Below are 10,737 nucleotides of genomic sequence, written 5' to 3' on the forward strand. Positions count from 1 at the left end.
TCACTCACTCACTCCCGCACTCAGTCACTCAGATGTACTCCATCACTCACTCACTCCCTCCCTCCCTCCCTCCATCAGTGCTGTAGTCTGGTGCTGTGAGACTCAGGAGGCCCCTGCTGAAGCTACAGTTTGAGTTCTTCGTCTGCGTCTGTGTCCTCAGATCTGTGTATTGTTGGCTGCTGATGCAGTCAGGTGCTTTAGTTTGCTGTGGTTTAAATTCAAAACTTAAACCATGATTTCTTTCTTTCTTTTCCTTTCCTTTCTGTCTTTTTCTCTCTTTCTCTCTTTTTTCTCTTTCTTCTTTTTTTCTTTTACTTTTTCTCTTTTTCTCTCTCTTTCTACTTTTTCTTTATCTCTCTTTTTCTTTTTCTCTACATTCTCTTTCTTTCTCTTTCCTTTTCTATATTTCTCTATTTTTATTCCTTTCTGTCTTTCTCTTTTTTCTTTTTCTTCCTTTCTTTCTTTTCTCTTTCTCTTTTTTCTCTTTTTCTTCCTTTGTCTTTTTCTCTCTTCCTCTTTTTCTCTTTTTTTCTTTTTCTTTCTTTCTTTCCTTCTTTCTTTCTCTCTCTTTTTCTATATTTTTTTCTCTCTTTCTACTTTCTCTTTATCTTTTTCTTTCTACTTTCTCTTTTTCTTCTTTCTCTTTCTTTTTCTATATTTCTCTCTCTCTCTTTCTACTTTCTTTCTCTTTATTTCTCTCTTTCTTTTTCTTTCTACTTTCTCTTCTTTCTTTTTCTATATTTGTTTCTTTCTCTTTCTTTTTCTTTCTTCTTTCTCTTTCTTTTTCTATATTTCTCTCTCTCTCTCTTTCTCTTTATTTCTCTCTTTCTTTTTCTTTCTACTTTCTCTTTCTTCTTTCTTTCTTTTTCTATATTTTCTTTCTCTTTCTTTTTCTTTCTACTTTCTCTTTTTCTTCTTTCTCTTTCTTTTTCTATATCTCTCTCTCTCTCTTTCTACTTTCTCTTTATTTCTCTTTCTTTTTCTTTCTACTTTCTCTTTTTCTTCTTTCTCTTTCTTTTTCTATATTTCTCTCTCTCTCTCTCTCTTTCTACTTTCTTTCTCTTTATTTCTCTTTCTTTCTACTTTCTCTTTTTCTTTCTTTATTCTGCTTACACATCATTCGTAACTGCAGAGGGTCTCTTTTAGTTGTGTGCACTCACAATATCATCAAAACGTTGTTCTTTCTGCCGTGTCGTCTTCAACAGGAGTACAAAAATGAACCGACACTCAGTGAAAACATGCCTCACAGACATGATAAATATATCTATAGAAATATTTAAATGACTACTTAACGAAATAAAACGAATCGAAAACAAAAACTCTTTCATTATAATCATAATCCGTAAAGATTTCTCTCTAAAGGCGTGTCTAATGAGGAAATAGCGAGACAGGCAACTTCATCCTTGTGACACAGACTCAGTTTATTAGTAAATAATTCAAATATCTCCTTACTATTGTATCCTCGTGTTGTTTCCACCAGCGCGGCAATTTTGTTTCATCACTAATTAATGGATGTCTAAATTATAAAGATGTCTAAATTGGTCGCACTCTAGAGCCCTGTATGAGGTGATTTGCAGCTTCCCTTCTAGTGCAGAAAGTCTTGAGCTGTTATGATGTGATTTAGACACAATATTAGTGACTGAAGTGCCAACTTCTGAACAGGTTATTTGTGGTTATTTTCAGGATCTGCCATGCATAGATGACCTGTCCAACCAGTCACTGTTCTCCTCTCCATCTGATTCTCTGTCCGAGTATCCTGACCCTTCAGGATTTGCTGTCAATGGCCTAGCACAGTTATCCACCGAAGGCCCCGCGGCACCCATGTACTGGGATACACCCGGACACAGTCAGAGACAGGTATTCATGCACTGTCCTTCTCTCAGATGTTCACCATTTTCAATGGTTCCACAGATGCGTGCATGCACATTTTTAAATCTATTATGCTTAATAAACCAACAAAGCTTGTGGTCATGTAAACGCATTAAACCATTTTACTGTATCGGCGTAAACAACTTAATTTTGCACTGTCAAAATGGCAAAATATCATTGCTAAAAATGTTTTTTTTTTAACCTTCAGGTCAGTTTGGTATAGTACTAACAGCTTTTTCTGTGAAAAAGCCTTCTTTAAAGGTGCATTAATGTCTTTAATCACGTTTCTGCTGATATTTTGAAATACTAAGGTGTTTTTAATGCTTTATTTAACATCCCAACTCACAAAAACAAATGGAGTACTTCGAATCGGATACACAAATTATTACATTTTAATGCCACTATTAGAGAAACATTGCATGGTTATTGTGTTACATGTAAATTGATCAATTGGGTTATTTTAATGAGTTTTAGAATTCATCAGTGTATTGGTGTTTCGTAAACGGATCAATGTTCAGTGCTCTGGTTTAATGTAGAGCCCTGAGCAAATCTTTGAAGCTTTAAAAAAAGTTTATTTCAAGTTTAATAAGTTATTAATGTGATTTTTTTTTTTCTTTTTTTTTTGCATTCATACAGATTTCTGTATTTTCCAACCTGACTTTAGTTTAATTGCATAAATCAGAGATTAAAAAAAAAAAAGGTTTCTGCCAAAATAACTTAAAATTTAAAAGCAATGTATGCATCCAATAAATATTAGTTATTTTTATCATTTATTATTATTAATAAATAGGTCTGCCTTCGACTAGTAGTCGTTCATTTGAAGTATTAGTTGATATTAGATGAGCTATCGCTTTTATACTCAAGTCTATATTTATATTTCTCTTGTGTAATTCCACATGAGTGTTCAGCATCTCTGTATCTGTGTTCTTCAGCAGAACCTGAGCGCGTTTTCTGGTAGATTGGATGATCTTAGCGCTCTCCTGTCTGCATCAGTTGCAGGATTTAAGGTAGATGCTCTCCTTTTCTCTAAAATATTCTGTCCTCTCTTTCACCACATTTCATCATCTTTTGTTTTCTGCGCCTTCATTCCTTCATTTCCACAGACTGCTGCTCCTCCGCCGCTGGAGGAAGAGGAGGAGGCAGATGAGGAAGAGACGGAGGAGTTGGGGCACGCAGACACATACGCCGAATACAAACCATCCAAATGTAAATAGACGGGGGTCTAAAATTTAAGGGTGTCTGAATACTTTCCGTACCCACTGTATGTTAACAAATGCTTATGATCTACTGTTAATGGGTAATGACAATGTTTACTTTATAGTCTTTATAGTGTGATATGTTGTAGATGCTTAAAAGAGTCCATATTTTATGTTTTTGAATGAGCAGCTGGAAGTAGCAACACAGACATTTCAAAATAAGAGTCCCTGTGTATTTTGGACTTGTTTAGAACTAATAGTCATTATGCATAAAATCTTATGTAAGTATTCCTTATTTAATGTGTGCCCCATACTGTCTAATTAAGTAAAATAATATATATAATTTATTTTGAGGTTGTGTGGGTTTGTACTGTAAGGACATTTTATTTTACTTTTTATTTGGCTCACCATATAGTAAGAAAAAAGGGGGGGAAACATGAAGCACATCTTAATTTAAATTTTTTTTGTTTAGTAAATGTAGAATGTAGAAATAAGTTAATTAAATGTAAAACATAATAATATTGTGATGCAAAATTTACGTACAGCTCAAATTTGGTTTTCAGCCTTTCATAGTAAAAAGTTTGTGCACCTGACATATGGTATTACTTGTATTTGCGCAGACAAAAAAAAACATTTAAATTGAATAAAAATCATGCTGCCCATACAGCATTAACTTAATACCATTTCACAGTTTGTGGTGCTTCCGTGGCAAATTAATGCTCTGCTCACATGTGTGCAGCTACTATAGGAAACTCTCATCCTGATATCGTGGTGGAGACCAGCACACTCTCCAGCGTTCCTCCTCCCGACATCACCTACACACTGTCCGTTCCAGACCACACCATTAGCTCCAGCCGGCTGTCCGCCCTGCAGCTGGAGGCCATCATCTACGCCTGCCAGGTACTCATGCTCTCTCTCTCTGCTCTTCTCTTTACAATCACAGAGTTTAGTGTGAATGCAAAAAAAAAAATCAAATCAAGAATAGGTCATACGTTTTGAATTATTATTATTTTATTTTTTTTTTGCCTTATTGCCCAGCCCTAATACATTATAGTCGTGATATTTGACTAAATGTCACTGCTAAAATGTATTAGGGTTGGGCAAAAAAAAAAAAATTTCAAAAGTCAAGGTTTTTCAAATTTAAAATGACTGAAGGTCATAACAACTGTAAATGTTCAGTAAAAACCGCAGCTTTCAGCCTGTCACGATGATATTTTCTATGTAAACACAGACGGTTTAGGCTGTTGCGCTCGCGTCTTCTGCATTGTCTCATGCATGAAACAACAGCACTCCAGTTCAATCCCATCTTCTTGTATGTTTTTCCTTTTTCACTTTTTTTGGTCAACACAAAAGTGTAATATGTGTGATATGAGCGTGTCACATGTGAGCGGTTAATCACATGCGCCTGGATCGTTCTTTTCTCTTAACTGTTACAATTGGCATATTGTCAAAGTGTCTAATTCTAATGTTTGGTAATATGTCTAGGTTAGGCTTTTTCTGGTCGACTAGTAGTCGTTCATTTTAATCATCAGCCGACTAATCGTGCATGTATTAATAAACCGTTTAATAAATGGTAAATTGTTTATTTATAATGCGCCTAATAAATGCTTAAGCACATGCATAAAGCTTGTCGCAGAAGTAATGATTATGAATGTGTCAGGGAACAACAGGAAAGAGGCTGCATTAACTTTTAAATAATGTATTAATAAATTAGTTTTATCTTTGTTTTCGGCTTAAGAGATGAAGTCGGCGACACGGACTCGTCATTTCCGCAGTAGTGGACTCGCAAGTTTCACAGAGACTGGGATGACAGAAAGCGCATCCTATTTATTTTCTTTATTTTACAAAAGCACAATGTTTTGTTGTATGTTGTGAGTCGCCCAGCCCTAGAATGTATAAAATCACTTTTGTGCTTGTGTTCTTCAGCAACACGAGGTGATTCTTCAGAACGGTCAGAGGGCAGGGTTTCTGATCGGAGACGGAGCCGGAGTCGGCAAGGGCCGCACTGTGGCCGGAATCATATTGGAGAATTTCTTAAAGGGACGGAAGAGAGCGCTGTGGTAAACCCCTGCATGCATCTGTAACGCTCACGTTCAGTCAAACACATTTGAATGGTCATCTAATAAAAGGATCTTTTTCTGGCAATCTGCTCCGTTTTAGGTTCAGTGTGTCAAATGACCTGAAGTACGATGCTGAGAGAGATCTCAAAGACATAGACGCTCCCAACATCCCTGTGTTTGCTTTAAATAAGGTTTGAGAACTGACTTGTCATTGCTTTTATATATATATATATATATATTGCACATATTAGATCTGGGTTTTCCAAACATGATGACTATGTAAAATTTACATAATTAAAAATAAAAACAACCAAATTTGATGCTTGGTAAAAATTCTTTTTTTTTTTGTATTTATTTGTCATATTAAGAATTATTTTTGTTGGTTTTTATAAAAAAATTTTTTTACAATAATAACCGAATTAAAATACAGGAGATTATTAAAAAAATATTTTATTAGTTTACCTGCATTTTAAGTGACACTTAACTTTAATTGTATAACTATAATTATAGTTATTATGTATAATGTTTTTCAGTTTTCGTTTTAATTTACTGTTAGGAATTTTATGTGCTTTTGTTATTTAGTTTTATTTGTATGTATTTCTTAAACCTTTTAATTTAGTTTTAGCAATTTTATGTGCTGCTTTATGTATTTCTTACATATTTCTAGTTAGCTTTTATTTTTATTTCAGTTTTAGTTTTGTCATTTTAATACTTTATTTTACTTAGTTGGCAAAGCAGCATTTGTCATGTTTGTATCTTTCATCTATATTTCAGTTAACGACACTCATTTTTAATAGTGTTAGTTGTGGTTTCAATTAACAACACTGCCTTGAACCTACAGAAAATATTGTTACGTTTTTGAAATATTAACTTAAAATCTCTGATGGGCTTCAACTGACAAAAATGTTTGAGATGCTGTTAGACAGTAGCCATAAAGTTACAAATAAGGTATTAAAAGTACTCCCATAAATATTAAAGTATCTAATGAGAACATCACAATCACAAGAGCCACTTATGCAGCTTACTTTTATAAATGTCATGTTTTTTGCTGAATGCATTAGTTTTCATGTACTCATTAAAATGTACTGGAATGAAACTGCAAGTCAGCTGAAACATTTATATTTGTGTGAACCAGTATGTATGTATGTATGTGTGTGTGTGTGTATATATATATATATATATATTGGATGCGTTCATTGTCTCTTAAAGTGACAGCGCCTAATTTAGCTACTGGCTGCTGTAATGTTAATCCAAAGCCACTTTCACATTGCCATTCTGGCAAATAGACGGGTAAAGTGTTCCGGCAATTGTTCCCGGGTCGCTAGATTTTGCACTTTCACACTGCCAGTGATTACCCGGGTTATGTGCGTGCTTTCATACACAACCCGTAAAGATCCTGTAACGACACGTGACCTCAGGGTGTGACGTGTAATGTACGAGTCGAAAACGTTATGCTCGTTATACTTCCACTGAAGCAAGCGAACGATCTCGGCGTCGGAGAGTGAGGAACTAACTGATCTCTGCTTCAATACAGTTTGCACATATTTTATGCAGTCCGTGTGCGTTACGTATGTGGTGCAGCACGGACTCGATGTGCTTTCACACAGGACGCGTTTGCAGTTCGCTACTCGGTACGTAAACGGTCGCTGCACTGCTGCAGACGCAACGCTCCTGGAACGCAACTGAATCTGTTAACATGGGTGCGTAAAAAAATATGCAACACAATTCGAATGGACAGAGCCATTTTAATCTAGATTAATTTCAAGATCACAGTGAGATTAAGCTAGATTAAAAAAATTAATCTATGCCCACCACTAATATATATATATAAAAGAAAATCTGCATGTATGTCTACTTCATTACAGTAAACATCTTGTTTTGCTCTCTTGGTAGCAACTGAGACTTTGTTTCAGTTCAATTTAATAATTTCTTGTTGGGTCATTAACTGTCTATGTCTGCTTTTCCTCTTCCATGCAGATTAAATACGGCGATACGGCTACCTCAGAAGGCGTTTTATTTGCCACATACTCTGCTCTGATTGGAGAGAGCCAGGCCGGCGGTCAGCACCGCACCAGACTCAAACAGATCCTGGACTGGTGCAAACCCAACTTTGACGGAGTCGTATCCTTCCAGCATTGCAGACTGTGCATGCATGCATCTTTAAGAAAGTAGTGACCTACTGGAAAGTATAAGGCTGCTTGTTGTTTTTGCTTCTGTACCTTTAAGACTCATGTAGAACACAATATGCAAATGATCTCTGTTATGATTGGCTAACCTAGAATCCTAGTGCATGCTGTTATTCCTGAGAGCACCTCAAGTTGCTGAATACTAATTAACTCTTAATGTGCATGAACAGAAGTAGTGTATCTGTGCTGTTGGCCCTTGACCTTTAACCTTAGATTGTGTTTGACGAGTGCCATAAGGCTAAAAATGCGACCTCTACCAAGATGGGTAAAGCAGTCCTGGACTTGCAGAGCAAGCTGCCTCGGGCGAGAGTGGTGTACGCTAGTGCCACAGGTGGGTGTTTCTAATAGTTTTTAATAAATAACGTCTTTCTATTTTACTTTACTAACTGTAATTTATTTCTGTGATGCGCAGCTGTATTATTCCTCCAGTCTTCAGTGTCACATGATCTTCAGAAATCAGTCTAATATGCTGATTTTCTGATTATTAATAATGTTGAAAACCTGTTGGCTGCCGAATATTTTTCTGGAAATAGTGAAACATTTTATTTTCAGGATTCTTTGGTAAATGGAACGTTTTTTTTTAATTGAAGTCTTTTGTAACATTATTATAAATGCCTTTACAGTCACTTTTGATCAATTTAATACGTCCTTGCTGAATAAGATTTAATTTAATAAATCTTTAAGGTTTTTATATTCCGCTTTGCTGTCACAGGAATAAATTACTTTAATTTTAAAATATATTCAAAAATATCTATTTTTTAAATTGTAACAATTTTGCATAATTTTATTTTTTTAAGCAAAGAATGTCAGCCTTGGTGTTTGTTTTATATTTTAAATTTTTATTTTATTTTAATGAATCTTGTTGTTAGTTTAATATTACATTTGTCTATATCATTTTTATTTTAGGTATTTTAGTACATGTTTTACTAAATGAAAATGCAAAATGTTGCCTTGACGCCTAGCTTAAATAAAATGAATATTAATAAGCATTGCATTTCAGTTCAGTTGAATGTATTTATTTAAAGTTAGAAATGTTTTTATTTCATTTTTTATGTTTAGTTCTTTTTGATTTAGATGATGTTATTTTGCAAAGAAAACAATTGCCAAATCCCCTTAAAAATGGTTCGTTGTGGTTCCATTCATTCTGAGCTCTTTGTGGATTAATTATTCTCACTCTCCAGGTGCTTCTGAGCCAAAGAATATGATCTACATGAGCCGACTGGGGATCTGGGGGCAAGGAACGCCGTTCAAGACGTTTGAAGACTTCCTGCATGCTATTGAGAAGAGGTCAGAGGTCATGCTCCGGATCACAGTGGTCTGATGAAAATCCTCACATTCTCTTTTAAACCTTTCCTCATGTTCATGTTCCAGGGGTGTCGGAGCAATGGAGATTGTGGCTATGGATATGAAAGTGAGTGGCATGTACATCGCACGCCAGCTGAGCTTTTCCGGTGTGTCTTTCCGTATAGAAGAGATCACACTGGACCAAGAGTTCAAACTGGTCTACAACAAAGCCGCCAGACTGGTGAGAGAAACACTTGTGTTGTAGAATCACTTTGTCCCAAATAGTGTATGAAGCAGTGGTTAAAGTGTTTGTTTCTGTGTGCAGTGGGCCGAGGCTCTCGAGCTGTTCACCAGAGCTGCAGATACACTGGGTCTGGCGTCCCGTAAGTCTCTGTGGGGTCAGTTCTGGGCGTCACACCAGAGGTTTTTTAAGTATCTGTGCATCGCCGCTAAAGTCCGTCGTCTGGTTGAACTCGCTCATACTGAGATGCAGCACTGCAAGGTGAGTCAGGGATCAGGATTTCTGCTTTTGCTCGTTAAGAAGAGGTGTTAATGGGTTTTAGATATCTTTATCCTTACCCCGTAAATATTAGTACTATTATAGCTGTATTCTTTACAAAAAAAGTGTGTGTGTGTATATATATATATATAGACGGTTTCATCGGGCGCACGCGCCTGGACCTAAGTAAACTTCCGGTCTGTGTTGTGTATATCGGTCTGGCTGCAGTGCCTTCTACAAACTCAGTTAAAGTCAAGGTGATGAGTAGACTGAAGTTGGGCTCAGGTGGTTGTGCTGTGGGATGTGTTTCCCATACATTTATTTATTTTTGGAGACTCGCCACAATTTTAAAACTGATAACTAACTTCGTTGAATAAACATGTGTAACGTTACGTACTGCACGTTAAATAATAATAATTCCTTACATTTATGTTTAAATATCAAAATGAGGCACAGGTGTTTTTATTTCGCTGTATTTCTGAAGGAAGACTTGCATGTTATATGTCTGATAAAGCAGCGTCTGAGCGTACCAGCTCTGCTTTGTTTACAGCTGTTACTGGGGAAACCTCTATTTCTCGCGCTTTATGTCTATGCTTTCAAACATCTCCTGCTGCCATAGAATGAATGTGCAAAAAACATATTTTGTTTGTTATCAAAAAATATCTACTCTAGAGGGACGTTGATTCTATTTGGAAGTCTACCGGAAAGTTAAGTTAGGTCCACAAAAGCGTGCATGCGCAGTAACGTTTTTTTTTTTGTTGTCTATATATAAATATATATTTGTGTATGTACAGTACATGTATATAAAAATATATATCTTTTAAATATTAAAATATTTTTATATACATCAAATATATATATTCCCTTTTTTTCTTATTTTCTAAAAGATATTACATGTTATGGTTTTAATAACTACAATATTACAATAGTGATATTTCTTATTCTACTACTTATTTTTTTTTACATTTAGTAGTAATAATTTATTATACAATAATAATAATTACTATTATTATATTTTTTTTTATAGTTGCTTCAATATTTAATAATAATAATTAATATTTTAATTTATTATTATTATTATTATTATTATTATTTTTGCCATATTATAGTCTTATAATTATGTAATCACAATTTCTGGCCAAACAAATAAACACAGTAAACCAATTGTTTACATGTGAGATGCAATTTTTATCAGGAACAAAGTATTTAAAAATCACCTAAATGTATTATAGATTTTTTTTTTATATAGTATTAACCTTAAATGTCTTATATAGTTTCTTGTTTGTTGTATGTTTTGTTATTTATTCATTTTTCACCATCAAGCTAGCCTTGCTGCTGACATGGCATTAAAAAAATAAAATACAAACTTTCTTTTTCCTTGTACAATTCAAGCTCTTCCCAGTAATTACAGATGACTGGGAGGTTAACTTCATTGTGGGAACCCTGTATTAAGTGCTTCACTAATAGTGCTGAATGTGGCTCCGCCCACTCTCCGTGTCATTCCAAACAGTGCATCGTGATTGGCCTGCAGTCCACCGGAGAGGCTCGTACTCGAGAGGTTCTGGACGAGAACGATGGACACCTGGACAGATTCGTCTCCGCTGCTGAGTGAGTGTCCTCACTTCTCTCTTCTGCAATGGGGA

The 10,737-nt window shown here is 35.2% G+C and overlaps 1 protein-coding gene across 5 annotated transcripts in view; it reads left to right on the forward strand.

Moving 5' to 3' along the window:
* The window catches only part of LOC132095969 (protein strawberry notch homolog 2-like), a 36,404-nt gene that overhangs the window by 12,201 nt on the left and 13,466 nt on the right, over window positions 1-10,737 (forward strand). For 3 of the 5 annotated variants that reach the window (XM_059501069.1, XM_059501068.1, XM_059501072.1), the window contains exons 5-16: window positions 1,684-1,857; window positions 2,802-2,876; window positions 2,973-3,075; window positions 3,805-3,965; window positions 4,992-5,125; window positions 5,226-5,316; window positions 7,103-7,246; window positions 7,525-7,642; window positions 8,493-8,598; window positions 8,683-8,836; window positions 8,921-9,097; window positions 10,605-10,702. In XM_059501069.1, coding sequence (XP_059357052.1) covers window positions 1,684-1,857; window positions 2,802-2,876; window positions 2,973-3,075; window positions 3,805-3,965; window positions 4,992-5,125; window positions 5,226-5,316; window positions 7,103-7,246; window positions 7,525-7,642; window positions 8,493-8,598; window positions 8,683-8,836; window positions 8,921-9,097; window positions 10,605-10,702 — 1,535 coding nt within the window. The remainder of the gene's footprint in view (window positions 1-1,683; window positions 1,858-2,801; window positions 2,877-2,972; window positions 3,076-3,804; window positions 3,966-4,991; window positions 5,126-5,225; window positions 5,317-7,102; window positions 7,247-7,524; window positions 7,643-8,492; window positions 8,599-8,682; window positions 8,837-8,920; window positions 9,098-10,604; window positions 10,703-10,737) is intronic. The other 2 variants (XM_059501070.1, XM_059501071.1) reach the window with 2 other exon arrangements.

This window comes from Carassius carassius, chromosome 20 (assembly GCF_963082965.1).
Source record: "Carassius carassius chromosome 20, fCarCar2.1, whole genome shotgun sequence".
NCBI classification, from domain to species: Eukaryota; Metazoa; Chordata; class Actinopteri; order Cypriniformes; family Cyprinidae; genus Carassius; species Carassius carassius.